The sequence below is a fragment of the mitochondrial genome of Lingula anatina (assembly GCF_051362555.1).
Source record: "Lingula anatina mitochondrion, complete genome".
Lineage (NCBI taxonomy): Eukaryota > Metazoa > Brachiopoda > Lingulata > Lingulida > Lingulidae > Lingula > Lingula anatina.
Window position 1 is genome coordinate 1 of NC_036679.1, and position 25790 is coordinate 25790.

Genomic DNA, 25790 nt, shown 5'->3' on the forward strand with positions numbered 1-25790 from the left:
GTGAAAGAGTGAACTCATCGTTGATTAAAATCAGTAAACCACAAGGATATTGGGACTATTTACTTGTATATAGGGCTTTGATCTGGGGTATTTGGTCTTAGATTAAGCCACTGTATACGGATTGAACTTAGCCATCCTGGAGAATGGCTTCAAGTTGGGTATATATACCATAGGATTATAACTATACATGCTTTTATGATAATTTTTTTTTTTGTTATGCCCACAAGAATTGGAGGATTGGGAAACTGGTTTATTCCATTAATGATTAAGATTAAAGACTTATCTATACCTCGATTAAATAACTTAAGAGTGTGACTAGCATTAGGGTCTTTATTTCTTATGTGTATGGCTTTTATAAGGAGAGGAGGGTTAGGTTGTGGTTGAACTATGTATCCACCCCTAAGGAATAGGGAGTTTATAGATGGATTACCTGTTGATTTGGCAGTATTCTCTCTCCACATAGCAGGGATATCATCAATTGCTGGAAGAATTAATTTTTTGGTGACTATTTTTAATATGCGTATAGGAGCTCTCTTTTTTATGAGGTTGAACCCTATGCTAATTTGGACTCTGTTTGGAACATCAATTTTATTGGTTACATCAGTTCCTGTGTTGGCTGCAGGTTTAACCTTATTATTATTAGATCGGCATTTTAGGACTAGGTTTTATTACCCAGAGGGTGGTGGTGATCCAATCCTCTGGCAGCATTTATTTTGATTTTTTGGACACCCAGAAGTTTATATTTTAATTTTACCAGCTTTTGGGGTAATTTCCCATATCTTATGCCGTTCTTCGGCTAAGCTTCATGTATTTGGGAAAATTGGGATGAGATGGGCTAGAATAGGGATTGCTTGAATAGGATTTCTGGTGTGAGGCCATCATATGTTTGTAGCAGGTTTAGATATTGACACACGAGCTTATTTTACAGCAGCTACTCTAATAATTGCAGTACCTACAGGCGTGAAAGTATTTAATTGGCTAGCTACAATTTTTGGTGGCGTTTATAGTTTAAAGCATAGTCACCCATCAACGTTTTGGGCAATTGGGTTTGTTCTTTTGTTTACCATTGGTGGATTAACTGGTGTAATTCTTGCTAATGCAGCTTTAAGAACACTCCTTCATGATTCATACTATGTTGTAGCCCATTTCCATTATGTCTTATCGATGGGTGCGGTTTTTGCTATTTTTGGTGGCTTTTGATTCTGATTCCCATTTTGAACTGGAATAGTTCCACGAAAAGACTTAGTTTTAACTCATTTTATACTCACATTCATTGGAGTAAACTTTACGTTTTTCCCTATACATTGAATAGGTCTAACGGGGATACCTCGTCGGTATCAAGATTATCCGGATATTCACAGAGTATGGCAAGCCATCTCTTCAACGGGTGGTTTCTGTTCTTATCTTGCCATAGGTTTATTTATCTCTGCTATTTGGGAGGTTTATCTTGTACAGCGTCCTCTTCTCTTTGCCTTCTTTGTTCGTTCTGAATCTGAGTACTACGGAACAGGTGCAGGTGAAGGAAATACAGTGTTACCTTGTGGTTCACATACGAACGGTGAGATGCCTAAGTTTGTTTGCTATAAACACAAAGAAAAAAAGCCTTACTATATTTCAGCTATTATTTGACGATTCTTATCTAAAGAGTGAAAACCTCAAAATATTAAGTTTGCTTCACCATTAGGTTTATTTGGTGAACGGGTTGATGAGTCTGAAGAGTAGGTAAAGTGGCCATGGTAGTAGAGTTAATATGCTTGTTTTAGGCACAGGAGACGGGGGTTCACTCCCCCTCATGGTTTAAGGAGGGTTGGTGAAAAATATCATACCTGTCTGTCAAATAGGTGTTACTGAGAGTATCGGTACCCTCCTACTAGGGGCCTGTAGTATAACAAGTATAGCCAGTTTCGGCCTGGCTGGTGAGGGTAAAGTCCCTCTGGGTCTTAATGTCTCAGTGAGGTGGTACTTATTATTCAATAAATTTCTCCATAGCTGCTAGGCTAAGAAAGTTTTTATATGAGTGTATTATAACTATTAATTGTTTTGTGTTAACTACTGTAGTCTGTGGCTTAGTAATAGCGCTAAGCTCAGGACGTGTTGTGGGACATTGTCGAAAATACCTTAAGAATGAGCTCTTAGAGGCTATTTGAACTATTGTACCTGCTTTTTTAATTTATTTAATTGCTTCTATAAGTTTCTATGTTTTATATATAAATGGCGAGCATAAGGAGCCTACCTTATTCCATAGTGTAATTACTGGCCATCAATGGTATTGAACATATCAATATGCTATAATTGATGAGATGGGCAAATTCTTTGGATTTGAGCATGATTCTTATGCCCTATTAAATGATGTCCCCTCAACTAGAGATGATGACACAGTCTTAAGAAAGGGAGATACCTATTTACTTGATGTTGATGCTCCTTTTGTGATTCCTCAAGGAATGCCTGGTGAACTTCTGGTTACTAGAGATGATGTGATCCATTCCTGAAGTGTGCCAGCATTAGGGATTACAGTTGATGCTGTTCCAGGTCGACTTAATCGGAGGCCTATTTTAGCTAGAACTGTGGGAGTAGCCTATGGACACTGTCGAGAGTTATGTGGGGTTAATCATTTTATGATACCTATTTGTGTAGAGATTGTTACTCCTGCTACCTATTTAAAATTTATAAAATTAGAAGAAATTGAAGAGTAAAAGTGGTTTATTAGCAGTAAATTTACCTATAAAAATTACAAATTTCATAAAATCACTAAGGCCCCCCCCTTGGTGAAAAAACAGGCTTGTCAGATTTATTTTAGCTATTTGAGCGTAAAACACTCATTAGTTAAGGAAAAAATAACCTAAAAATTGAAGCAATTTTTGCTTATTTTTATTGATTTTAAAAAAAAATAACTAAATGACTATTTCAGTTATTTCCATGATTATTTCTTAATTTACTTCTTTTCCGGCCAAGATTTTTGACCAACTTAGATCATAAAAATCGAGCTTTTTATAGTTTGATGTTCGGCTGTGTTTTGGCCGAAGTTGGAAGGCGGATCTTCAGTTTAAATACAGTTCATACTTACTTTTTTTTTACTTTAATAATATCTGGTGGTCTGATGTGTAGAGGTTGCACAGACTTATTTACTGGGTGGGTTGGGATAGAGGTGATACTTTTATGTTTTTTTCCAATTGTTCTGAAACACAATATACCTTGGCTCTCAGTGTTGGGATGTGTGAACTACTTTATCATTCAGGTAATTGGGTCTAATGTTTATTTTGTAAGTTCTTGCTTTATGTCGGCATTTGACTCAAAATATTGAATAATTCCTATCCTGTTAGGTTTATTCTTAAAGCTTGGGATATTTCCTTTCTCTTTTTGAGTACCTAAGGTGTACTCAAGCTTGGAGTGGGGTGGATGTTTAATAGTTTCTGTTTGGCAAAAGTATGGCCCCCTATTTATTATAGCTAATAATTATTTAAATCAGAAGTTCTGGTGACTGGTAGCACTATCAGGGGTTTTAAGGGTTTGAATTGGGGGAATACTAGGCGTAACGGTAAACTCAGTTCGTGTACTTATAGGTTGATCCTCTGTTTGTCATGCCGGCTGAATAGCAATTTTGACTTTAACAAGTGAATGGGTTCTTCTCTTATATTTTTTAACCTATGCTTTAATTTGTACTGCTTTGTTTTCAATATTTGAACTGTCAGGATTAATAAACTTTAGGAGATTTGGTTACTTTAGCCAAACAACTCGGGCATGCTTATGTTTGGGATTACTGTCTATAGCAGGAATCCCTCCTCTTTCTGGGTTTTTTCTAAAGTGGGTGGGTCTCCTTAGCCTGATTGAGTCTGGTTTTGAGTTAACTTCATTAACTCTGATTATAGGGAGTGGCATAAGTGCCCTACTGTATATAAACTTGGTATTTACTCTGAGGGTTCATAGGTGGGTCACAAGACTCTCTTACCCTGTTACCACACCTAAGTGGGAGGCAGGTGATTATATTCGGATATTTATCTTAATTTTTATGTTTCCTTTTTTATTTTTTTTTTATTAATTGGCGCTGTATTCTAAGTAAGGAAGTCCGATTTGCACCCGGAAAGTGGTAGTAATTACCCAGTGTCTTAGAATGAAAACTTCAACACATCTTCCTGGTGTTTGAGAAATTGGTTTAAACATGAAGGTAGTAATAATTTCGGTTTGATTACTGGTATTTATTACTAATATTTTTTTATTAATTTCACGTCGTGGTCATTTATTATCAATTTTGTTAGCTCTTGAATCGCTAAGATTTATTAGGGCTTCTCTATATTGCGTAGTTTTTAAGTTTGGGGCTTTATGGTTTTTAGGCGTTATTGCAGCCTTTAGGGCTATTGAGGCTGCTACAGGTTTAGTTTTACTGGTACTTCTTATTCGTTGGTCAGGGTCTGATAACCCTATTTGGCTTCATATAGGTGGTTTTTAGCTTACGTCATAAGCCAGGGTGGCAGATAAATGCAGTGGATTTAAGACCCGCCTATGAGTTACTTTTAACTCTCCTGGTATAAGAAAGTACTTAAGATTAAGAATTTTTAGAATATAAAGTCCCATCTTTTGAGTCAAATCACCATTTAAGGATACAAAAATTAGCTTATATTTGGTTAAATTATATATATTTGACAGGGGTTCCACCTCTCTTTACGGGGGGCCGGGGTGGAAAATATACCTCTTATCCAGAGGGGCCCCCCGTAAGATGGACGCCGGATGTTTACCTCTATATAGAGAAAAATGAAATTTTTGGGGGTATGGGGGCTTAAGGTCCTTATTTTAATTTTTTTTCTTAGCTTTTGGGGGAGAAGCCAATGTTATGGCGTCTGGCTTTTAACCGGAAGAAAGTGGCTAATAAACCACCTCCTCTGTTTATATTTCTTTGGGATTGATTTGGTTTTGGCAAGTGTCTTCTAAACACATTGTCGGTGGGTTCGATTCCCCCCCTCTCCCTGCTTATAGAATGGTCTTTGTAGTCAGGGTTCAATCCCTGAGTCGCATTATTTTAAAAATTTTATGTTTTCATTTTTACGATTAAGTGTAGTTAGCATACAAAGCTTTGTCTTTGGGGTCGGGATTGATATCCCGGATCGTATTATCGTTGGAAAACCGGCTCAAGGGTTACAGGTGAGAGAGGAAAAAAATGTTAAGGGCATAGATTCAAGTGGAACTACAGGTGAGAGGTATATCTTGCCTGCCAGAGGCCTAAGTCTGGGTCTTGGATCTGGGATCTCCAAATATACATTGGAATACTTTGTTTTGAATGCTTCACTCCTACGCGGGGGGGGAGTGAGTTAAGGCATTCAAAACAGGTATCCAATGTAGGAGATTTCCACCCAAAAAGCGGGGGGCCCCCGCCCCCTACCCCCATAAAGGGTGGGGGGGGGCGGGGGGGGTCTAGGAGTGGCCTCCTAGATCATTGGATCCCGGCTAAGGGTCCAAGTGAGAGAGGACCCACTACTAAGGCTGTGTCAACTGCCCCATCTCTACCACTGATAAGGAAAGAGGGGGAAGAGTAGGAAAGATGAGAGGTGAGAGACTCACAACTCATAGCCTCTCTAACTAAAAATTCCCACTCTTTCCTTATATACATGTATATAGAGATGGATTGAGATTAAGAAAATAGGGGGGGTGAAAGAGGGGGGGGAGAACTCCCCCCCTCAAAGGGCTAGCGATGAATTTACTTATGGGGTGTGAGAAATGTTTAAAAAATGACGATTTTGGGCCATTTTTGTAATTTATTTAAATAAACTTCACTAAACAAGGTTTTCCCCTTTTTCAAACCTGGTATCTTCAAAAAAAATTAGCCACCTTATTTTTAAAAAATAAGGTTATCATGGGGGTTATATAGAGATGGATTGAGATTAAGACAATAGGGGGGGTGAACGAGGGGGGGAAGAACTCCCCCACTCTCAAAGGGCTAGCGATGAATTTACTTATGGGGTGTGAGAAATGTTTAAAAAATGACGATTTTGGGCCATTTTTGTAATTTATTTAAATAAACTTCACTAAACAAGGTTTTCCCCTTTTTCAAACCTGGTATCTTCAAAAAAAATTAGCCACCTTATTTTTAAAAAATAAGGTTATCATGGGGAGCTTAACTGGGGTTTCACCTTAACTAGTGAGTAATTTATGTCTTGGAAAGAGCTTAGAGGTAAATAGGTTGGGAGCTAAGTGTTAGACAGGTTTTTTCCTTTCTTTTCTTAAAAGTTGATTTTTTCTAGATTTTGGTTTGTTGTTTTTTAGCTTAGGGTCTATTTTTACGGTTTTTTTTAGGTTCATAAATTAAACAGAGATTCTCTTTCACCTAAGGGAGTGTGTCATTTTTATGAAGTTTAAGGCCTATTTTTGGTGGTTAAGAGGCTATTTTTACGTAGTTTAGGCCTTATTTTAGGAGGTTTAAGCCCCCCTTTTGGGGTGTCCTTTTTTAAAAATTTATTAAGTCAAATCACCATTTAAGGATACAAAAATTAGCTTATATTTGGTTAAATTATATATATTTGACAGGGGTTCCACCTCTCTTTACGGGGGGCCGGGGTGGAAAATATACCTCTTATCCAGAGGGGCCCCCCGTAAGATGGACGCCGGATGTTTACCTCTATATAGAGAAAAATGAAATTTTTGGGGGTATAGGGGCTTAAGGTCCTTATTTTTAAATTTATTAAGTCAAATCACCATTTAAGGATGTCTAATTTAACCAAATTTAAGTTAAATTATATATATTTGACAGGGGTTCCACCTCTCTTTACGGGGGGCCGGGGTGGAAAATATACCTCTTATCCAGAGGGGCCCCCCGTAAGATGGACGCCGGATGTTTACCTCTATATAGAGAAAAATGAAATTTTTGGGGGTATGGGGGCTTAAGGTCCTTATTTTTAAATTTATTAAGTCAAATCACCATTTAAGGATGTCTAATTTAACCAAATTTAAGTTAAATTATATATATTTGACAGGGGTTCCACCTCTCTTTTGTCAATTTTTCCCTGCTTAGACTATGGTTTAGGTCGTTGGGCTCATCACCCGAAGGACTGGGGTACACACCCAGGGCAGGGTCTTAATTTGGAGTTTTTATCTTGGATTGTTCGGGCTGAAGCATTGTAAGATGTGCCTTGCTTACGCCAAGGAGAACTCTGTAACTGGAGTAGCCTGACAAGTGAGAATTCTTAGTATAACTCGTCGTCGTGAGACAGATTTTTCGGCTTTAGTTCACTATGTCCTAGAGCGTCGGGATCTCATGTGTCCATTTGCTGGTCATTTTGTTGCTTTTCGTCCTGGTTTTGATAGGCCTCTAGTTATAGATTATTATAAGACTGCTTATCGTTTAAGTGAGGTTTCTTCAGGTTATTTTAAAGTTAAACCAAAATTTGTTGAAAATTTTCGATGTCCTAATAAAACAGAACTTTTTTTTTTTCCTGATGATCTAATTTCCCCTCCTTTAGTTTCTTTTGAGTGAGAGCTGTTAAATTGAAAATTTCTTTCAAGGTATATCTTTAAGAAATATGGAGCAGGGGATTTTATTTGCCTTCCGAGAATTTCTTATACAAATTTTAATATCTCTCGCCTTAAAGATATTTGGTGATTGCAATCTGATTTAGAGGAGATAGAACCTGGTTTATTTCGAGTAATTTATAAGGAGTTTGTTTATTATAATGACATATGGTTTACCCCTAAGGGGGCTGGAGTGATTGCTTCTACTGGTTCGTTTTGGCTTCAGGTTCCTTATCAAATTGTTCTTTGTATGCAAAAAAAGAAATTAAAGAGCAATACAACAATTGCTCATAAGTTTCGTCGTAGACGGTGACGTTTTTTTCTTCCATATATAAAATACCCAAGTTATTCATACTTACCACCACTGTTTGAGTAAAACTAAGCCGTGGAAGCTTTCAAGAAGCGTTGGTTTTGTAACCCGAGTATGTGGATCGTACCTCCACCCATGGCTTACTAAGTAAATTCGCCCCTAGTTTCTATTTGGTGTAGGCCAAGCGGTCAGAGGAATTAAGGCATGGTAGTTTTGTTGGAATTTATCCTTGTAAGGATTTAGCGCTCCAGTGAGTGGAAACGAAAAGACGCACGTGCAATGTTCGGAGGGTTAAGGACTAGATCCTAAGCAACTGCTCCTGTACCGTTACGGGAAGCGGCATCAAGTCTATCATTACGTCTAGGGTTACCCACTACACCAGTCATGAGGGGTTCAAATAGCAACTCAAGTTGGCTGGCATGTACGCTAGATCACCGGGGTAAAGGTCGAATGCCAGCAACCGCGGTTAAATTCACACGGGAACTCGCGGGTTGAAAGGTGCCCTGGGAAGGAATGTTATGCCGGACTAGGGCACTGGGGATGCTCGTGTGCCGGTCAGATTCAAAGTGCCGGCAGAAGAGACAGTTAGACGCAGAAGAAAGCAAAGTTTCGGAAGAGTCATGCCCAACTAGGAGTGCAATCCGAAATTGTGGTAAAGAGGGCCTTAAGACTCTGATAGTTGAATCTGTGAAAATTGGAGAGTCAACCGGGATTAGAGACCCCGCTAGTCCCAGACGTTAATTATGCTTACCTCTCCAGTGGTAGGGGTCCTTAGGGAGAACCTTGACATATGAGATATTAGAGTTTGCAAGCTACCGGATGATTACGAGCAGTACCAGGCTTAAAATTCGAAGGGGTAGACGGCTTCTTGAAGGTATAAGGGGAGCTTGATCTTTTATCTGATGATCCCCGTTTTACCTTACTCTGACTGGTGGTGGGAGTGGCCTAGAGCCTTAAAATCCACCCACCTCAGGTGTCATATCGCTGCCTAAAGCTTATGGTGCGAATCGACTAAAAATAATGCTTGTTTTCTTAGAATTCCAAGTGCCCATACTTGAAGCGTGGTTTTGAGTACGATCAGTGTGCGTGAAGCTAACGTAAAGGGGGCATAGCCAGTAGTTTTGCCCAGCTCCCTCTTTAAGGCTGGTTCCTTGAAGAGTCTTAAGACAGAAGACAAGTCGACAGGTCCCTCATGTCAGAGGCTACGATTGAGCTACAAATAGCTTATATTAGGCTAACGAAATGTGGTTGAAATAGCCACAGGAAGCAGGACTTATAAGTAATAGGAGTTTAGGAAGCTCTTATGAATTCTATTCAACCGGGGAGTGTACTAACCGCCCATCACCCGGGGGGAGACCGCTGGTAAGTTGTAACAAGGTAGGCGTACGGGAACGTGTGCCTGGATCAGGAAGCGGGGTCTAGTGTAATTAGCACGCAGGTTTTGGGAACTTGAGGTCAGGAAAATAGCTCCTGGTCCCTGAATGAAGGCCATTAAAATTTAGAAAACACTTGGTTTATGATCCAAAGTGAAAGGGGACTGCTCCTATGGTTTTGATGTTTAGTCGTAAGAATAAATGAGTAAAATTTCTTAATAACAGGGTTTGGGATTATAAGGTTCCAATTAACATTAATAATTGGTGGTATTTTGGGTCATTACTGGGTCTTATGTTAGTGTGTCAAATTATTAGGGGGTTTTTTTTGTCTACTCATTATGTGGCTCATGTAGACTACGCTTTCGACTCAATTGTTCATATTAATCGAGACGTGAATTATGGGGCTCTTATTCGAGGGTTCCATATCAATGGAGCCTCTATGTTCTTTTTCTTTATGTACATCCACATTGGTCGTGGAATTTATTATGGTTGTTATCGTCAAGCTGGAGTGTGGTACACCGGAATTGTTCTAATACTATTGCTTATGGCTACATCTTTCCTTGGGTATGTTTTACCTTGGGGTCAAATGTCCTATTGAGCGTCAGTGGTTATTACTAGATTATTAAGAACTATTCCTTACATTGGTCCTAGTCTAGTGGAGTGAATTTGGGGAGGTTATGCAGTTGGACAAGCAACTCTTACACGTTTTTATAGATTGCATTTTATTTTACCATTTATTATAGTAATTGTAGTGATCATTCATGTAGGTCTTCTTCATGAGACAGGTTCAAGAAATCCCCTAGGTTTGTACGACCCTAGTGGGGTGGGTATACGAAGGTTTCACCCTCTATACTCTTGTAATGATCTCTTTTTCTGCTTAGTTGCTATAGGATATTTAATTAAATTAAGGGCATTCCATACTTGAGCTTTTGTTCCATGTGAAAACTGAATTAAAGCAGATCCTATAACTACGCCTAAACACATTACTCCAGAGTGATATTTCCTATGGGTATATACAATTTTGCGATCTGCTCCTACTAAGGGCGGAGGTGTTGCATTAATAGTTTTATCTATTTTAGTGCTAGCCATTCTTCCTTTAGTTCCTATAACTCATTGACAGGGTGGAACTCAGTTTAGTCCTGTTGGAAAAATGTTATTTGCTCTTTGGGTGAGAAATTGGCTTATTATGACTTGGGTTGGAAGTCAGCCGGCTACATGGCCTTTTATAGAGGAAACTGTGTATAGAACAGTTATTTATTTTGCTTTCTTTCCTGTTTTCTTGTTAAATCTTGCCTTGAAAGCTAGGAAATTTCAGCTTGACCGAAGGTTGTACTATAAGCTTTGGATTCTTATTCTATATGTTTCCATTATAATTACTATTTTCTATAATCTCCCTGAGTCTATTAAGTGAACTATTGAGGATTTTTTAGCTAACTAGGGGGGAAAAAATCTTTAGAGCCTAGTGTTTAATAATGGGGTACAAGTATCTATTTACTTTTCCTCTTTAATGCCAACGATTGGTCCATGCTTGTTTTGATTTTTTAGCTCATTCATTGTTTTTGGTTTAGTATATTTATTTTTTATGAGTTTTATTCAAGGCCAATCTTGTAAAAAAAATTGGCCTGTAAAGTTAAACTTTTCTCGTATGGGAACTAACTTCCGAAAGTCTGTGAGGAAATAATTAGAGGAGAAGCCTAGTTGGCACCAAAATTCCATTTTGGAAAAGCAGGATCTGCTGCCTTCTCTTGGATACCACGTTATGACTTAATCTACTATTCATGTATTATCTCTTATATAATTTCTTTGGTCTGCTGTTTGTATATGATTAGGCCAACATTGCTTGCTGAGGTTTTTGGGGACCTCTTCGGTGTAAGACAGGGCCACTCCAGTGATTGAATTATATGCCTTTTTTTGGTAGGTATATAATTATGTTTTATTCAGGGCCAATCTTGTAAAAAAAAAATTGGCCTGTGTTTGGGGAATTTTAGATATTGGAACTGACTTCCTCACCTTTATGGCAAAAACAGTAATTAAGGATTAAGGGACAATATTTAAATGCTGGTGGGGAAACTAATGGAATTCGTAGACTTCATATTTTTATTACATCTGCTTATTTTAAAGATAATAAGTATGTAAGGTGCAATGGAGGAGAAGCCTAGTTGGCACCAAAATTCCATTTTGGAAAAGCAGGACACACTCCCTGCCTTCTCTTAGCAGATGAAAAACTTTAATCGAGCAGTGGTAATAAAGATAATAATTGGTTCTTTCTTTTTTTTTTTTTTTAGTCTTATAACTAAGGGTTATTTTATGCCTTTTTTTATTGAGTTTGTTTTATTTTGTGTTTTTTAACTTTTTTTTTTTTTGTGTTTTATTATACTATTATGTTTTTTTTTTTTTTTTTTTTTTTTTTTTTTTAGTCTTATAACTAAGGGTTATTTTATGCCTTATATAATGAGATGATTTATTTTGTGGTTTATTAAGCCTATGGTTGATCCTGTGGTTTATAACAAGTTACGGATTTTTATCTCAGGTTTGTGTCTTGTAACTCTTGTCCTTTCTTGGTTCTTTATCCCAATTGATTATATTTTCGATGATAACTTAAAGCGGTTTATAAAATCCCTTATAGGGTGGATAAAATTATCAAGTGCTTCAGAGTTATCCAATCTGGGTGAGCATTGCTTAGGGGAGTTAGATGCTTCTAAGTTTAAGAAATAGTAAGATAAGATAGCTGTGAATTTAGGCTTTTATGGTGTTGGAACTGTCTTCCCACACCCTTATGGCAAAATTAATAATTTTAAACTAAAGGACAATATCTAATTGCTGGTGGAAATAATTAGAGGAGAAGCCTAGTTGGCACCAAAATTCCATTTTGGAAAAGCAGGACGTACCTCTGCCTTCTCTTTAGAAATGGAAGACTTTGGTTGGAATTTTATGCGCAAGGTGCTCATTCATTCATTTTTTTTATTTATTTTTGGATGGATAACAGGTGGTTATCTATTACACTTTATGTTGGGGGGGTTAACTTTGGTTTTTGTTAAACCCCTAGTTGATCAGGAGGTTTATGAGAAGCTTCGTATTTTTATCTACGGTATATGTGTAGTAATTTGGTTTGTTTATTGGTTTTTTATTCCAATCGACTTTATTTTTGACGAATATATAAAGTGTTTCCTTGATTCACTTATAGATGAGATTAAATTAATTAACTCAGAGATACCTAACTTTGACGAGCCTTGTTCATGTAGGCCCTGTTTCCCTGAGGCTAAGAAGTAGATAGCCAGCTCTTATGAAGCTACTTTTTCTACTTTCTACAGGGCCAATCTTGTAAAAAAAATTGGCCTGTAAAGTTAAACTTTTCTCGTATGGGAACTAACTTCCGAAAGTCTGTGAGGAAATAATTAGAGGAGAAGCCTAGTTGGCACCAAAATTCCATTTTGGAAAAGCAGGACGTACCTCTGCCTTCTCTTTAGAAATGAAGAAAATTGATTTTAATTTCATTGTTAAGGTTGTTTTAAATCTGTTAGTTTTTGGACTTATAATCAATTGAACTAATGGCTTATTTCTACCAATATATATGGGGGGGTTTATTTTATATTTTGTTAAACCCATAGTTGATTTAGAAACTTACTATAAAATTATGATTTTTATTATATGCATGTGTTTTGCGGTTACTATAATTTATTGGCTATTTGTTCCTGTGGAATTTGTCTTTTTCCCAGAGATTAAGTGTAGTCGTCCGGAGCCAAGGTATTCTCTAAATTCAGTTTATCATGCAATTAAGTCTATTATTTATATTAAGTAAATCTTAATTTGATCTGTAGACTTATCTTAAACTCTGATTTTTATTTGTCTTTGCGTGTACTCAGTATTTAAACCTAATGGCTGGTGGTTTTAAAGGATTTTTCATTCCTAGAATTGCTTCTTTCTTTTCTGTGATTTTCCTCAGCTGCTACTCTCAGTTGCTGCCTTCTCTTTAGAAATGAAGAAAATTGATTTTAATTTCATTGTTAAGGTTGTTTTAAATCTTTTAGTTTTTGGACTTATAATCAATTGAACTAATGGCTTATTTCTACCAATATATATGGGGGGGTTTATTTTATATTTTGTTAAACCCATAGTTGATTTAGAAACTTACTATAAAATTATGATTTTTATTATATGCATGTGTTTTGCGGTTACTATAATTTATTGGCTATTTGTTCCTGTGGAATTTGTCTTTTTCCCAGAGATTAAGTGTAGTCGTCCGGAGCCAAGGTATTCTCTAAATTCAGTTTATCATGCAATTAAGTCTATTATTTATATTAAGTAAATCTTAATTTGATCTGTAGACTTATCTTAAACTGTGATTTTAAGTTGTCTTTGCGTGTAATAAGTATTTAAACCTAATGGATGGAGGTTTTAAAGGCTTTTTCATTCCTAGAATAGCTTCTTTATTGTCTGTGATATTCCTCAGAGGAGAAGCCTAGTTGGCACCAAAATTCCATTTTGGAAAAGCAGGACGTACCTCTGCCTTCTCTTGGATGTCGCGTAGGACTCACGAATTTTTAAAAAAAGTTGTTAGGTATTGTACTGTCTTTTCAGTATTTACCCTTATACTCCCTCCTTCTATACCTATTGTATTTAGGGTTGTTATTTTAAAATTTATCCAGCCTCTAATTGATGATCCAAAAACTTTTAATAAGATTCAAATCTTTGTTGTGTGTATATGTATTGTAACATATATTCTTTTCATCTTCTTTATTCCTCTTGAGTTTCCTGTTGAATAGCTTAGGGGAAAATTGGTTTAATATTTTTTCCTAGAGGAGTAGTTTATAAGGCTCATATTATGTTCACTCTCCCTTTGGTTATTGTTTTATGAGCAAATCTAGTAATTAAGGGTTTTTGGAAATGGTTGGCTAGGTTAAAAAGACCGTCGGACTCATAACCCGAATGTATCCTTGAGTGGTTGCTGATCAGTTTGACCCTATACCTACGGAGGGGCAGTGTTTTGAAAACTTTGCTACGGTGTTCGACTCACCGTGGGGTCTTCTTGATTTATTTTTGTGTAGAGGAGAAGCCTAGTTGGCACCAAAATTCCATTTTGGAAAAGCAGGACACACTCCCTGCCTTCTCAGTATTACTTGGTGGCGGTTTTCCTTGCTTATAGTTTTAATCTCCTTAATATTTTTGTCATTCATTATTTGAGAGTTTGTCGATGTGACGGAAACTCTTAATCTATTTGTCGAGCTGGTCAAGGAGTATTCAATTAATCTTCCACGGACTTCTGTGACCCTACCGGAGGTTGAATTTGGGGCGACTGCGGGTGAGCTAACGTCACCAAAACTCCTAATGCCAGAAGCAGGGGCGGTAATGCCTGCAGCAGAGCTTCTCCAACCAGAACCAATTGTGGTTGAGGGCGGTCCCTTGCCAGAAGCAGGGGCGGTAATGCCTGCAGCAGAGCTTCTCCAACCAGAACCAATTGTGGTTGAGGGCGGTCCCTTGCCAGAAGCAGGGGCGGTAATGCCTGCAGCAGAGCTTCTCCAACCAGAACCAATTGTGGTTGAGGGCGGTCCCTTGCCAGAAGCAGGGGCGGTAATGCCTGCAGCAGAGCTTCTCCAACCAGAACCAATTGTGGGTGAGGGCGGTCCCTTGCCAGAAGCAGGGGCGGTAATGTCTGCAGCAGAGCTTTTCCAACCAGAACCAATTGTGGTTGAGGGCGGTCCCTTGCCAGAAGCAGGGGCGTAAGTAGTTTTTTTCTTTTTTTTTTGAACTCCATTGATCGGTCTTTGCTTATTTTGATTTTCTAGCTCATTTATAGGTTTTTGGCTTTATTTAATAAAAATTTTCCCTGTTTGAACTGACTTCCTCACCTCTATGGCAAAAACAGTAATTAAGGATTAAGGGACAATATTTAAATGCCGGTGGGGAAACTAATAGAATTCGTAGACTTCATATTTTTATTATATCTGCTTATTTTAAAGATAATAAGTATGTAAGGTGCAATAGAGGAGAAGCCTGGTTGGCACCAAAATTCCATTTTGGAAAAGCAGGATCTGCTGCCTGCCTCTTCTCAATGCCAGAGTTTGATTTTAAATTTATTGTCAGAGTTTTATCTAACTTAATTGTTTTTGGGCTTCTAGTTGATATAAGTAATGGACTATTTTTGCCGGTGTTTTTGGGGGGGTTTGTTTTATATTTTGTTAAACCTTTAGTTAGTCTAGAGGTTTATTATAGGCTTATGATTTTTATTATGATTATAGGTTTTATAGTTTTTATTCTTAATTGACTGTTTTTCCCATCCAATTTTGATGTTTATGTTAAGTTTCCAGTGTGTTATCAAGAACGAAAATACTATTTATACTCAATTTATAAAGAAATTGAGTCTTTCATTTATTCTTAATAAATCCTATAAGACTTTAAATCCAGTGAAAATTGAGGATATCTTGGCAATGATCGGTCCTTGCTTGTTTTGATTTTTTAGCTCATTCATTGTTTTTGGTTTAGTATATTTATTTTTTATGAGTTTTATTCAAGGCCAATCTTGTAAAAAAAAAATGGCCTGTAAAGTTAAACTTTTCTCGTATGGGAACTAACTTCCGAAAGTCTGTGAGGAAATAATTAGAGGAGAAGCCTAGTTGGCACCAAAATTCCATTTTGGAAAAGCAGGACATATTTCCTGCCTTCTCTTTATGTCAAATCGGCAACAAGATTACATCTTTGCTTTATGTTATTTTATTTTTTCACTTTTTTATATGTGATTCATTATTGAGTTCACATATGGAATTATAGCATTAATGGAATGGTTTAGTACAGCTGATAGGAGCTTAGTTCAGTATGGGTGTCTTCAGGGTGATAAAATTATCCCTACAGTTGTGTGTGAAGGATTTCCCCCTTTGGCTAAAGAAGACCTTCCTATGAGTGGGTATGAGCAATTTTTGCCTTTGATTGAGCCTGAATGTCTTAAGATTAAGAAGCCCCTTCCTGAAATTCCTGTTATTGTTGCGGCTTTTGCAAAATAATCTATGGACATGAATGTAAATATTTTTAGTTAATTTTTTTCTGTTGGAGCTGAGTTCCTCACCCCTATGGTAAAAACAGAAATTAAGGATTAAGGGACAATATTTAAATGCCGGTGGGGAAACTAATAGAATTCGTAGACTTCATATTTTTATTATATCTGCTTATTTTAAAGATAATAAGTATGTAAGGTGCAATAGAGGAGAAGCCTGGTTGGCACCAAAATTCCATTTTGGAAAAGCAGGATATACCTCTGCCTTCTTTGTTTAAATGAGAAAAATTGATTTTACAAATATGATTTATAGTGAAAAAAGTCACTCTTTATTTAGGGGATTTTTCCTTGATGGGTGGGTAAGATTTTTTCTAGCTTTTTTATTTATTTTTATTTGTATACCATTTTTAAAGCCTACAGGAATTTGGAGGTCGTGTCTCCAATCAAGATTCAAGTCTTTAAACCAATTCTTGATGGATCAGTCTTTGATATATGTACCTAAAGGAAGAAAGAGAGTAGGTCCATTCCTATCAGGTGTATTTTTTTGTATACTTTTTATTAACTTAGTTAGTCTTACTCCTTTAGGTGTAGTTTATAGAGCTCATATTATGTTCACTCTCCCTTTGGCTGTTGTTTTATGAGCAAGCCTAGTAGTTAAGGGCTTTTGAAATGGTCGGGTTTTTCTTTCTAGTGAGTTTTTATCATCTTCTATTCCGCGATTTTTAGCCATTCCGTTTGCATGTCTAGAGATCTTAGGTCATATCATTCGACCTCTTACTTTATCTGCACGGTTTAGGGTAAATGCTATAGCTGGTCATATTATATATAAAAGAGTATTAGCCTACTCAGCCAAGCTAGCTAAGGTTAGATTATTTAAGGGTGGCTTAGTCTTTATTTTGTCAATAGGATGTTTTGCTGCTGAGGTTTGTATTTGCTTTCTTCAAGCTTATGTATTCTTCATTTTGTTAAATGTTTACTATAACCAATATAGAAAGCCTAAATGCTAATTTATTAAGCTAATACAGTTGAAAAAGGTTTAAATAACTACTTATTTCTGAAGACCTCTCTATAATGAATAATACTAAGTTTTTTTGGTGCCATCTTCAACTGGTGGGGCCCCGCATTGATGCAGCGGGTGAGGTGGTTCGAGTCCATCTGGCGCCTGAGAGGTCTGGTGGCAGATAATGCGGAGGATTGTAAACCCTTTTATGTGAGTTTCAATCTCACCCAGACCTAAATGTCTGGCTCTTATGCTTGTTTTTTTTTCTCTTTTTCCTTTGCTGAACGCAATCCTGGTTCCTTTTATTTTCAACATAGGTATTTCCTGTAGCTATAGTTCATTTTTATTGTTAAAGTTTGGAATGTAATTTGTTTTTTAGCATGTATTTATTTCCTTACCTTGTGCATAATGGTTACCCAAGACCTTAAAAGAATCTATTATTTCCCGAAATGGAGTGAGCTATTATGTACCTGCTGAGAGCGCATGACCTCTATGTTGCAAGATGGTGTCTAGAGTATGTGATAGTTGTTATATGCTAGTCGCGCTTTAGGATAGCTGGTTTTCTGAGAAACCCACCGGAGTGGGGCAGATACATTGGAAATAAACTTGTAAAGTTTATCTTTATGTATACTGTTAGCCGTAAGGGTAAGGCTTTTACGGTAATTTTGGTGGGAGATACCGCAAGGTTTATTAAGGAGTGTGGGTTTTTGGGAATCTTCAAGTAGAAGTGGAGTTCTGACAAGATTAACTTATAAAATCCTGGAATCTGTCTGGTGTTTGAGCCTAAAATTTTATTTTTAAACTAAAGTTAACGTTTGTAAGTTTTATTACACTGGATAAATGAGTATTTTGTACGTATTATTCTTGAATATAATTGTACTATGCGGTATTTTATACTTTGAATCGTATTATTTTATTTGAAGTACAGTCTAACTTTATCCTAAGGAACTCGGCAAATTTGCCTCGCACCTGTTTATCAAAGACACCGCGGGTTGAATATTATAATTCGTTTTGTCTGCCCGGTGCCCTGCGGGGTAAACGGCGGCTTTAATCGTCCTAAGGTATCGTAACTATGCCTCTTAATTGGAGGCCAGAGAATGGCTAGATGACGGGGCTACTGTCTCGGGATTAAAAATAAAATTTGAATTGTAGGTGAGCATGCCTTTATTTTTGCGCGGGACAAAAAGACCCTATGAAGTCTTTACTCTTGGTTTACTCACTTTCAACTATATACTGATATTTAAGTTGCCTTTAGGGTTCACATAAGAGTTCTGCTTGGGGAATGCAGTGATATATAAGAATCTCTTCCTGTCTTTGGGGCCTTCGTGTCCGATAACAGTTCAGCACATGAAACTTGTGTAAGCTAAAGAATTACTAGTCATATCAATGAGCCATAGTCTTTACTGATTATCTGACTAAAGGAGCAGGGTTACTCTAGGGATAACAGAGATCGTCGCATGGATAGGACACATTGAAGTGCGGGTAGATTACCTCGATGTTGGCTCAGGGAAACTGAACTGGTAGCAGGAGCTGTTCAAGTGGGACTGTTCGTCCTTTAATTCCCCACGTGAGCTGAGTTCAGACCGTTGAAAGGCAGGTTGGCTTCTATCTGCGAATTAGTCCCAGATTGTACGCAAGGACTTCCGGGGCGAAACCTATGTTTTTTAAGATCCTAGAATATATTCTAAGATTTTGTGGGGGGAGTTGGTGAAAGAATCACGCCCGACTTTCAATCGGGAGTTGCTAAGTAATTTTGGTACTCTCTTAAAATTTATTTTGTGGGGGAGAAGCCAATGTTATGGCGTTCGGCTGTTAACCGAGAGTAAGCAGCTAATAAACTGCCTTCCCTAAAAATGCCAACTTCTCAGACTTCAGTTATGGTACCTGTTTTTACACTTGTTTTGGCAACCCTAATAGTTATTAGAATATTTTTAATACTTATTTCTCCTACTCCAATGCAACTGTCTTGTTCACTTATTAGATTTTTTGTAACTAGCTCATGTTTAGTAGCCTTAATTGTTCACCCATGGGTAGGTGCAATTTTATTTTTAATTTATGGTGGTGTAATTTTAGTGGCTTTTGTTTATGTGCTTGCAATAGATCCGTCAGATGAAATGAAAATTAGGAAAATAGATTGACACCTTTTAAAAGTTGTTCCTCTTATCCTGGCTGTAAGGGTAATTCCGTTATTTTTTGGTGGTTGAATGGGGGAAGCTACTGAGGAGGTGGTTTTCTTATCAAGTCCTGATGGATATTTTCTCCCTCTATTTAATAAGTCAAATCGTGTTTTTATGGTTATCATTTTAGCAAGTTTAGCAGGAGTAATAGCAGGGGCCTTGAAATTAATCTCTCCTTTACAAGGAGCCTTACGTCCTATAACTAATGATGAATTAAAGGGAATAGGCTTAGCTGTTGACTCAAAAAACCCCAAAAAGGCTAAGATTTTCTGGAGCTTATAGGAGCTGCCCCTCTAGTATAAAAAGTATTCTTATCTTCCAAATAGGAGGTCCGCCGTAATAGCGGGAGGGGTTACTATTATATTTTTTGTCGGGGTAGTTTAAAAAGAATGGTGAGTTGTGGCCTTGCAGGTAGGGTATTCCCCTTCCCGACTAGGTTTTCCCTTGAGTTTTTGTAATTATTCTCTCACCAATTTATCTATATATATTTAGATTTCAAATTAATCTTTTAATTATTATTGCTTTCTATAGCCTATCAGAGCGTGCAATTTTGTCTCTTGTAGCTGGTCGCCAGTCACCTGGTGTGGTAGGGTTACGTGGAGTTCTTCAGCCAATAGCTGATGGAATAAAACTGTATATAAAGGATATAATTCGCCTTGCTCAGAGAAATCACTTGGCTTATGTGCTTTGTCCAAGGGCTAGGCTGGGATTATCTTTTGCAGCCTGGAGAGTTTTTCCTTTTTGGGGTACCTACTCTCTTGAAGTAAGTGCTCTTCTTTTCCTATGCTTTATCAGTCTGAGGGCTGTCCCTATTATAATTGCTGGGTGGGCCTCTAATAGGAAATATTCCTTAATAGCTAGGGTTCGTGCGTTAGCCCAAGCAATTTCTTATGAGGTTGTGTTAGGTCTCCTTTTAGTCTTTCCTCTTTTGTTTACCCATAGACTAGAGATGACAAGGGTCGCAGCCCCTACTCAAAGAATTTGGGTCGCACTTGCTTTTCCCCCCCTGTTTGGAATGTGGTTGGCATGTATTCTGGCTGAGACAAACCGGAGGCCCTTTGATTTGGTGGAAGCTGAGTCTGAGCTAGTATCTGGGTACAATGTAGAATATAGTGGGTTACATTTTGCTTTATTCTTTATGTCTGAGTATTCAAATATATTACTCTTTAGAGTTATTACTACTAGTTTATATTTAAATGATGGTTTTATGTTTACTAATCCACCGCTACAAGAAGCTTACTTTATGACTAAAGCTTTTTTTGTTAGAATTTTTATTCTTTTTTGTCGTGCTGTATTTCCTCGAATTCGGTTTGATCATTTAATAAAAATAATGTGACTTGGATCACTCCCTCTTACTTTAAGATTTTATATTTGGTATATCATTTGAATATAATTAAATAAGAGAATCTATCATAGTTTAGTGAATTTATCACTCAGGTATTTAAACCTGATTACAGGAGCACTTATTTTCCTGAGCTCTGAATATGACTTCAGTAGTCTATGCTCCTTATTTACTTATCCCAACTATTCTTGTTTACTTTAGGTGTGTTCCACTCTGGCCAATTGTTGGAATATGGTTTTCTGGTTTTTATTTTGCATGTCTTTTTTACTGTTTAGTAAGATTTCTTTTAAGATCAGAGAATGGATTTACTGGGCAAATTAAAAATGAGAATCAATCTACACCCTACGAGTGTGGTTTTCGTCCTCTTACCCCTAATCGAACTCCATTTTCTATTCGTTTTTTTTTGATCAGAGTTTTATTTGTAATTTTTGATGTTGAAGTAATTTTAATTACCAGACTTCCTATTATGAACTCAGCAGGTGTTTGGGCCGCTACATCACTTTCAGTTTTCATATTTACCAGTTTCTTGTTCTTTTCTCTATTGTTTGAGGCCTTAAAGGGGGCTTTAGATTGGGCTCCTATTCTAAAAACAGAGGGTGAATGGTGGGAAGGAATTTGACGTCGTAAACCTAAATCCTAGAGAGTCATTTTAGCAGGGGTAGGCAGTTGAGCCCCTAAGGTTGGTGAGTGGTCTAAGACCACCCCCTGCTAGGTGGGGTTATAGATTAATTAGATCATTAGTTTCCAAAACTTAAAGTGCGGGTAACACTCCCGCTGACCTCTTTTGAAGATAATTCCTTTTTTTTTAGTAGTTTCCTTGGTCTCCCCCATTTTAGCAGTAAAATATGCCTTTAATCATCATAAAGACATTTTTTCATTCAACCTAGTAGATTTGGGTTCTTCAGTTCTGAGAATTGATGTAATTTTTGATGGTTACAGAACAACTTTTGCCTCTTTGGTTTGTTTTATTGCACTTGGGGTTATCTTTTTCTCTTTAGATTACATGAAGGGGGAGAAGAATCAGGTTCGATTTTATTTTTTATTTTTTTTTTTTATTTTTAGAATATTAACTCTTATTTTTATTCCCCATTTACCTGGCCTTTTTTTAGGTTGGGATTTGTTGGGTATGTCCTCATTTCTTTTAGTGAGTTTCTATAAATCCTCATCCGCTTCTAAAGGGGCTATGTTGACGGCTCTTACTAGTCGGATTGGGGATGCTTTCCTTTTAATCTTCTTAACTTTTTGTTCCTTAACCTACGGAAGTGTAGATCCTGCTTTTTTATCAGCTAAGAGTATTCCAGTTATTGTTGTTTTTTGTATTATTTTAGCAGCTATAACTAAGAGGGCACAAACCCCATTTAGTGGCTGACTTCCAGCAGCTATAGCTGCACCCACACCTGTTTCTGCTCTTGTTCATTCATCAACCTTAGTGACAGCTGGTGTATATATATTAATTCAAAATTTTAGAGTTGTATTACCAATTTGTTGATTATTATTAGGGATTGGTGGAATTACTATAGTGCTTCCCGGTCTAATAGCACTGTTTGAGACGGATCTTAAACGAGTTGTTGCTCTGTCAACTCTAAGTCAGCTTGGATTAATGTTTTTTTACCTAGGGGCTGGGTTTAAAGAGTTAGCTTTTGCACATATGGCATCACATGCTGTGGTGAAAGCTCTCCTGTTTGTTAGTGTTGGAATAGTAATTTATGCCAGATGTCATTGCCAAGACATCAGTTTCTTAGGGGGTCGCCTAAACTCGATACCAATGGCTCAAGTGGGTTTCTTAGTAAGGTTACTGGGACTAGTCGGTTTTCCATTTGTAGGGTGTTATTATAGGAAGCATGCACTTATTAGGGGTCTTAGGAGGGGAGTATTTAGGGCTGGAGTACTTTTGGTTCTATATATTGGGTTTTTTTTTACAGTAGCCTACAGGACTCGACTTCTTAGAGTAATAGTTTTACTCAGGTCTGCTAAGGCTACACACCCTACTGTAGAATATAAAAGGTTCAGATGATGAAGATCATTATCTGTTTTTATGTTAATATTTGGCTTGGCTGTTCTCCCATTTATTATCTACCCGTTAAGCGGGGTGAACACTGGATTAGAGATTAAAGCTAGAAATAATTGCTCCTATAATATAACGAATTCTTGAATAGTATTTGGAGCATTTATTGGGTGGCTGGCCCCACGAATTTCACCCCATTCACCAGATTTATTTATAAGAGGTTGAAATGATCTTGCTAAGGAAAAAATTGGTGATCATAGAAAAAATATCTCAGAGCGTTGTGATTCCGGGTGATGAGAGATATATAGTGTATTAGGGTTTTATAATGTCTTCTTAAAAGACTTATGGCAACTTGAAATTAAAGTCTATGAAAAATTTAAATCTAGTGTCTTAGAAAAAGATTCATCTTTTTATCCTTGGATAGTATCTAAAATTGATAGGATAATTGAGAAATCTTGGGGTTTCTTTTATTTTATGGTTTGACTTTTATGTGTTGTAATGTGAGTTATATTTATGATTTGATTATTTTCTCTATAGGTGGGGGTAGTTTATTTAGAATAGGGTATTGAAGCCACCCAGGTGGTTGTTACAACCTCTCCATACATATCAGTAGTGAAAGGGATTGTAGTTTAATTAGATCACAGGTTTTCAAAACTTGGGGTGCGGGTAACACTTCCGCCAATCCCTAAGTGGTAAAAACAATAGATTCACTAGGTTTAGCTCAATTAAGTTCTTTTTTTTCCTTTCTTATTGATTTTTTCTCTTATTGTTTATTTCTTATTTTTTTTTCTGTTGGGGATAGAATTTGTTTTAATGTTTATTTACTTTTTATTTTACTCACTATCAATCTCCCTTTTAGCTTTAAGGTGTTTAGTTATCTCCTTAGCTATTCTAAGGGGTTTGGAAAAAGCATGCAATGAAATAACCTGAGCTTGTTCTTTCCTCATAGTAGCTCTTGCTTTATCTTTTTCTAGGCCCAATTTTCTTATTTTTTATTGCGGGTTTGAGCTTAGAATAGTACCTATGGTTTATATCATCTTACGATGGGGAAGAGAAGCTGTCCGCCTAGTGGCGGGTGGTTATATAGTTGTTTATACTTTATTCTCTTCTATACCTCTTTTATGGGCACTTGCTTGTTTAAGCCATAAAGCTGGAGATGTTTCAATAGTTTTATTTAATAAAACACCATTTAGAGGTATGATGGGTGGTCTTTGGTGAGTTTGTCTGATTTTAGCCTTTCTTGTTAAATCTCCTATTTATCCATTTCACCTTTGGCTCCCTAAAGCTCATGTGGAGGCCCCAACTTTTGGTTCAATAATTCTGGCCGGAATTATACTTAAACTAGGGACTTATGGGTTATTTCGTGTTTTTCCTTTATATGGGAATGGGCACTGAATTATTAATTCTTTAGTAATTAGTTTAGGTATTTGGGGCGCTATTTATAGCGGAATTATTTGTCTTCGGTTGGTAGATATAAAAGAGGTAATTGCCTATGCTTCTGTAGGACATATGGGCCTTGTAGTTTCTGGGATTTTTAGTTGAAATTCATGGGGGTTTCACGGTGCTTACATAATAATGTTAAGTCATGGGCTGATCTCATCCCTTCTATTTGCACTTGTTGGGTTTATGTCCGATCTATCTGGATCACGTGGTTTTATCTTTAACCGTGGTTGGATAAATATTCGACCATTCTTATCAGTGTTTATATTTATGGGCTGTTCAGCTAACATAGGTGTTCCTCCATTTCCCAGGTTTATTGCCGAGCTTAGGTTAATAGGAGGTCTAGGGTCAATAAATTATATTAATTTTTTTTTAGTGGGTATTGCTTCTGTTTTAACCGGTGCATATAGGTTACGATTATATTTGTTAACTCAGCATGGAAGTTCCTCTAGGCATTTATTACCTATTAATAAAGTAAACAACGGGCCAGTGTTTCTAAGTATATTAATACATTGTGTGTTTATAGGATTACTAAACTTTGTTTGAATATTTTAGTTACTTATCTGGTTTAATTATATAAAAATTATTAGGTTTAAATCCTAAAATATCCCAAGCGAAAGTATTTGGGGCCAGTTTATAGGTTAAGTATAAATTAAATATTAATAATAAGAAAGTTATTCCTCATCGATACCTGTGAGCTGATGTGGGGAGATCTCCTTGGCCAGCTTGCGTATCAATTATTACAATTAGATTATTTGTAAATATGGCTTTTGGTTTTAATCGATTAGTGAGAAAGACTGAGCTTTGGGGTGGAACCTTAGTTCTACTAATTTTATTAATACTGGTTTGTGGGGCCTGGTGAGAAAGACTAAGGTTGGAAACTTTAGTTGGAATAAACACAGCTCAAGAAGTTAATAATATAAAATTAGCTTTTGCTCTTTTTATTTGATCTGAAATTTTCTTTTTTATTGGTTTATTTTGAGCATTCTTCCATAGAGCTCTTGTACCGTCGGATGAGTTGGGTTGTATATGGCCACCTATTGTAGGTATTATACCAATAGATCCTTATGCTTTACCTTTGTTGGGGGTTACAATTCTTGTTAGTTCAGGTTATAGAGCTAATTGGGCCGTAAAAACGGTTAAGGCTGGGTTCAATGACTGGCGGAGAATAGGTGTTACTGTAGGTTTGGGAATTTTATTTAGGTGTCTTCAACTTTATGAGTATAAGAGAGCTGGTTTCACAATACAGGATGGTATCTACGGTTCATGTTTTTATTTAATTACCGGATTCCATGGACTTCATGTGTTGGCTGGTACTATGTTTAACATTTATTGTTTAAAAATAATGGTTTATGGGTCCTATAGGCCATCTCATATAACATCTATTCAAATATCAGTTTGATATTGGCATTTTGTTGATATTGTCTGGGTTGCAGCCTACTTATTTATTTATATTTGGGGTAATTGGGGAATATATGTTACTCCATATGCTGTTTGAATAAAAAAGATGGAAATCTTTGAACATAAGAATTGACCAGGAATTGTAGATATTCTTCGTTTCTTATTTACGATTTATTAAAAAGAGGGTATTGGCCAAGTGGTGAAAATTATCATGTGTGTTTGCAAAACACGAGTTGCGTATTAAATTCGCCTTGGTCTTAGAA

General features: G+C 36.8%; 13 protein-coding genes and 36 non-coding genes across 49 annotated transcripts; all 49 read left to right on the forward strand. All coding sequences in view use genetic code 5, as the record gives it.

The window, feature by feature from the left end:
• COX1 (cytochrome c oxidase subunit I) lies at positions 1–1722 on the forward strand. The gene has a single exon. The coding sequence runs from the start codon at positions 1–3 to the stop codon at positions 1720–1722; it is 1722 nt and encodes a 573-aa protein (YP_009450461.1).
• An 8-nt stretch (positions 1723–1730) lies between these two features.
• On the forward strand, positions 1731–1798 carry C2G87_mgt01. The gene has a single exon. It is a non-coding gene; the product is annotated as a tRNA-Leu (tRNA).
• A 3-nt stretch (positions 1799–1801) lies between these two features.
• Positions 1802–1869, forward strand: C2G87_mgt02. The gene has a single exon. It is a non-coding gene; the product is annotated as a tRNA-Asp (tRNA).
• A 5-nt stretch (positions 1870–1874) lies between these two features.
• C2G87_mgt03 lies at positions 1875–1942 on the forward strand. Its single transcript has one exon. It is a non-coding gene; the product is annotated as a tRNA-Arg (tRNA).
• A 1-nt stretch (position 1943) lies between these two features.
• Positions 1944–2693, forward strand: COX2 (cytochrome c oxidase subunit II). The gene has a single exon. The coding sequence runs from the start codon at positions 1944–1946 to the stop codon at positions 2691–2693; it is 750 nt and encodes a 249-aa protein (YP_009450462.1).
• Positions 2694–2998: 305 nt separating this feature from the next.
• Positions 2999–4036, forward strand: ND2 (NADH dehydrogenase subunit 2). The gene has a single exon. The coding sequence runs from the start codon at positions 2999–3001 to the stop codon at positions 4034–4036; it is 1038 nt and encodes a 345-aa protein (YP_009450463.1).
• Positions 4037–4038: 2 nt separating this feature from the next.
• On the forward strand, positions 4039–4104 carry C2G87_mgt04. Its single transcript has one exon. It is a non-coding gene; the product is annotated as a tRNA-Ala (tRNA).
• Positions 4105–4108: 4 nt separating this feature from the next.
• Positions 4109–4444, forward strand: ND4L (NADH dehydrogenase subunit 4L). Its single transcript has one exon. The coding sequence runs from the start codon at positions 4109–4111 to the stop codon at positions 4442–4444; it is 336 nt and encodes a 111-aa protein (YP_009450464.1).
• A 12-nt stretch (positions 4445–4456) lies between these two features.
• On the forward strand, positions 4457–4523 carry C2G87_mgt05. Its single transcript has one exon. It is a non-coding gene; the product is annotated as a tRNA-Leu (tRNA).
• A 284-nt stretch (positions 4524–4807) lies between these two features.
• On the forward strand, positions 4808–4877 carry C2G87_mgt06. The gene has a single exon. It is a non-coding gene; the product is annotated as a tRNA-Lys (tRNA).
• Positions 4878–4890: 13 nt separating this feature from the next.
• Positions 4891–4960, forward strand: C2G87_mgt07. The gene has a single exon. It is a non-coding gene; the product is annotated as a tRNA-Ser (tRNA).
• A 75-nt stretch (positions 4961–5035) lies between these two features.
• On the forward strand, positions 5036–5102 carry C2G87_mgt08. Its single transcript has one exon. It is a non-coding gene; the product is annotated as a tRNA-Gln (tRNA).
• Positions 5103–6987: 1885 nt separating this feature from the next.
• C2G87_mgt09 lies at positions 6988–7059 on the forward strand. The gene has a single exon. It is a non-coding gene; the product is annotated as a tRNA-Met (tRNA).
• A 30-nt stretch (positions 7060–7089) lies between these two features.
• C2G87_mgt10 lies at positions 7090–7156 on the forward strand. Its single transcript has one exon. It is a non-coding gene; the product is annotated as a tRNA-Val (tRNA).
• A 720-nt stretch (positions 7157–7876) lies between these two features.
• Positions 7877–7945, forward strand: C2G87_mgt11. The gene has a single exon. It is a non-coding gene; the product is annotated as a tRNA-Thr (tRNA).
• On the forward strand, positions 7946–9216 carry C2G87_mgr02. Its single transcript has one exon. It is a non-coding gene; the product is annotated as a 12S ribosomal RNA (ribosomal RNA).
• C2G87_mgt12 lies at positions 9217–9285 on the forward strand. The gene has a single exon. It is a non-coding gene; the product is annotated as a tRNA-Pro (tRNA).
• Positions 9286–9358: 73 nt separating this feature from the next.
• On the forward strand, positions 9359–10615 carry CYTB (cytochrome b). The gene has a single exon. It carries the CDS (start codon positions 9359–9361, stop codon positions 10613–10615), a length of 1257 nt encoding a protein of 418 aa, YP_009450465.1.
• Positions 10616–10860: 245 nt separating this feature from the next.
• On the forward strand, positions 10861–10924 carry C2G87_mgt13. The gene has a single exon. It is a non-coding gene; the product is annotated as a tRNA-Gly (tRNA).
• Positions 10925–10926: 2 nt separating this feature from the next.
• ATP8 (ATP synthase F0 subunit 8) lies at positions 10927–11103 on the forward strand. Its single transcript has one exon. It carries the CDS (start codon positions 10927–10929, stop codon positions 11101–11103), a length of 177 nt encoding a protein of 58 aa, YP_009450466.1.
• Positions 11104–11321: 218 nt separating this feature from the next.
• Positions 11322–11389, forward strand: C2G87_mgt14. The gene has a single exon. It is a non-coding gene; the product is annotated as a tRNA-Gly (tRNA).
• Positions 11390–12012: 623 nt separating this feature from the next.
• C2G87_mgt15 lies at positions 12013–12079 on the forward strand. Its single transcript has one exon. It is a non-coding gene; the product is annotated as a tRNA-Gly (tRNA).
• Positions 12080–12574: 495 nt separating this feature from the next.
• C2G87_mgt16 lies at positions 12575–12641 on the forward strand. Its single transcript has one exon. It is a non-coding gene; the product is annotated as a tRNA-Gly (tRNA).
• Positions 12642–13625: 984 nt separating this feature from the next.
• C2G87_mgt17 lies at positions 13626–13692 on the forward strand. The gene has a single exon. It is a non-coding gene; the product is annotated as a tRNA-Gly (tRNA).
• A 371-nt stretch (positions 13693–14063) lies between these two features.
• Positions 14064–14129, forward strand: C2G87_mgt18. Its single transcript has one exon. It is a non-coding gene; the product is annotated as a tRNA-Met (tRNA).
• A 4-nt stretch (positions 14130–14133) lies between these two features.
• Positions 14134–14201, forward strand: C2G87_mgt19. The gene has a single exon. It is a non-coding gene; the product is annotated as a tRNA-Ser (tRNA).
• Positions 14202–14220: 19 nt separating this feature from the next.
• On the forward strand, positions 14221–14288 carry C2G87_mgt20. The gene has a single exon. It is a non-coding gene; the product is annotated as a tRNA-Gly (tRNA).
• Positions 14289–15157: 869 nt separating this feature from the next.
• Positions 15158–15225, forward strand: C2G87_mgt21. The gene has a single exon. It is a non-coding gene; the product is annotated as a tRNA-Gly (tRNA).
• A 548-nt stretch (positions 15226–15773) lies between these two features.
• C2G87_mgt22 lies at positions 15774–15841 on the forward strand. The gene has a single exon. It is a non-coding gene; the product is annotated as a tRNA-Gly (tRNA).
• Positions 15842–16368: 527 nt separating this feature from the next.
• On the forward strand, positions 16369–16435 carry C2G87_mgt23. The gene has a single exon. It is a non-coding gene; the product is annotated as a tRNA-Gly (tRNA).
• Positions 16436–16440: 5 nt separating this feature from the next.
• Positions 16441–17169, forward strand: ATP6 (ATP synthase F0 subunit 6). Its single transcript has one exon. The coding sequence runs from the start codon at positions 16441–16443 to the stop codon at positions 17167–17169; it is 729 nt and encodes a 242-aa protein (YP_009450467.1).
• Positions 17170–17255: 86 nt separating this feature from the next.
• C2G87_mgt24 lies at positions 17256–17326 on the forward strand. Its single transcript has one exon. It is a non-coding gene; the product is annotated as a tRNA-Ile (tRNA).
• Positions 17327–17330: 4 nt separating this feature from the next.
• C2G87_mgt25 lies at positions 17331–17397 on the forward strand. Its single transcript has one exon. It is a non-coding gene; the product is annotated as a tRNA-Tyr (tRNA).
• Positions 17398–18860, forward strand: C2G87_mgr01. The gene has a single exon. It is a non-coding gene; the product is annotated as a 16S ribosomal RNA (ribosomal RNA).
• Positions 18861–18928, forward strand: C2G87_mgt26. Its single transcript has one exon. It is a non-coding gene; the product is annotated as a tRNA-Glu (tRNA).
• A 14-nt stretch (positions 18929–18942) lies between these two features.
• Positions 18943–19012, forward strand: C2G87_mgt27. Its single transcript has one exon. It is a non-coding gene; the product is annotated as a tRNA-Asn (tRNA).
• A 3-nt stretch (positions 19013–19015) lies between these two features.
• Positions 19016–19621, forward strand: ND6 (NADH dehydrogenase subunit 6). The gene has a single exon. It carries the CDS (start codon positions 19016–19018, stop codon positions 19619–19621), a length of 606 nt encoding a protein of 201 aa, YP_009450468.1.
• A 5-nt stretch (positions 19622–19626) lies between these two features.
• Positions 19627–19693, forward strand: C2G87_mgt28. The gene has a single exon. It is a non-coding gene; the product is annotated as a tRNA-Gly (tRNA).
• Positions 19694–19708: 15 nt separating this feature from the next.
• Positions 19709–19773, forward strand: C2G87_mgt29. Its single transcript has one exon. It is a non-coding gene; the product is annotated as a tRNA-His (tRNA).
• A 50-nt stretch (positions 19774–19823) lies between these two features.
• Positions 19824–20732, forward strand: ND1 (NADH dehydrogenase subunit 1). The gene has a single exon. It carries the CDS (start codon positions 19824–19826, stop codon positions 20730–20732), a length of 909 nt encoding a protein of 302 aa, YP_009450469.1.
• An 18-nt stretch (positions 20733–20750) lies between these two features.
• On the forward strand, positions 20751–20821 carry C2G87_mgt30. Its single transcript has one exon. It is a non-coding gene; the product is annotated as a tRNA-Glu (tRNA).
• A 2-nt stretch (positions 20822–20823) lies between these two features.
• On the forward strand, positions 20824–21321 carry ND3 (NADH dehydrogenase subunit 3). The gene has a single exon. It carries the CDS (start codon positions 20824–20826, stop codon positions 21319–21321), a length of 498 nt encoding a protein of 165 aa, YP_009450470.1.
• Positions 21322–21395: 74 nt separating this feature from the next.
• Positions 21396–21464, forward strand: C2G87_mgt31. Its single transcript has one exon. It is a non-coding gene; the product is annotated as a tRNA-Trp (tRNA).
• A 10-nt stretch (positions 21465–21474) lies between these two features.
• ND5 (NADH dehydrogenase subunit 5) lies at positions 21475–23223 on the forward strand. The gene has a single exon. It carries the CDS (start codon positions 21475–21477, stop codon positions 23221–23223), a length of 1749 nt encoding a protein of 582 aa, YP_009450471.1.
• Positions 23224–23288, forward strand: C2G87_mgt32. The gene has a single exon. It is a non-coding gene; the product is annotated as a tRNA-Phe (tRNA).
• A 16-nt stretch (positions 23289–23304) lies between these two features.
• On the forward strand, positions 23305–23373 carry C2G87_mgt33. The gene has a single exon. It is a non-coding gene; the product is annotated as a tRNA-Trp (tRNA).
• A 132-nt stretch (positions 23374–23505) lies between these two features.
• ND4 (NADH dehydrogenase subunit 4) lies at positions 23506–24681 on the forward strand. The gene has a single exon. It carries the CDS (start codon positions 23506–23508, stop codon positions 24679–24681), a length of 1176 nt encoding a protein of 391 aa, YP_009450472.1.
• A 148-nt stretch (positions 24682–24829) lies between these two features.
• On the forward strand, positions 24830–25705 carry COX3 (cytochrome c oxidase subunit III). The gene has a single exon. It carries the CDS (start codon positions 24830–24832, stop codon positions 25703–25705), a length of 876 nt encoding a protein of 291 aa, YP_009450473.1.
• A 12-nt stretch (positions 25706–25717) lies between these two features.
• Positions 25718–25785, forward strand: C2G87_mgt34. Its single transcript has one exon. It is a non-coding gene; the product is annotated as a tRNA-Cys (tRNA).
• Positions 25786–25790: the final 5 nt, after the last annotated feature.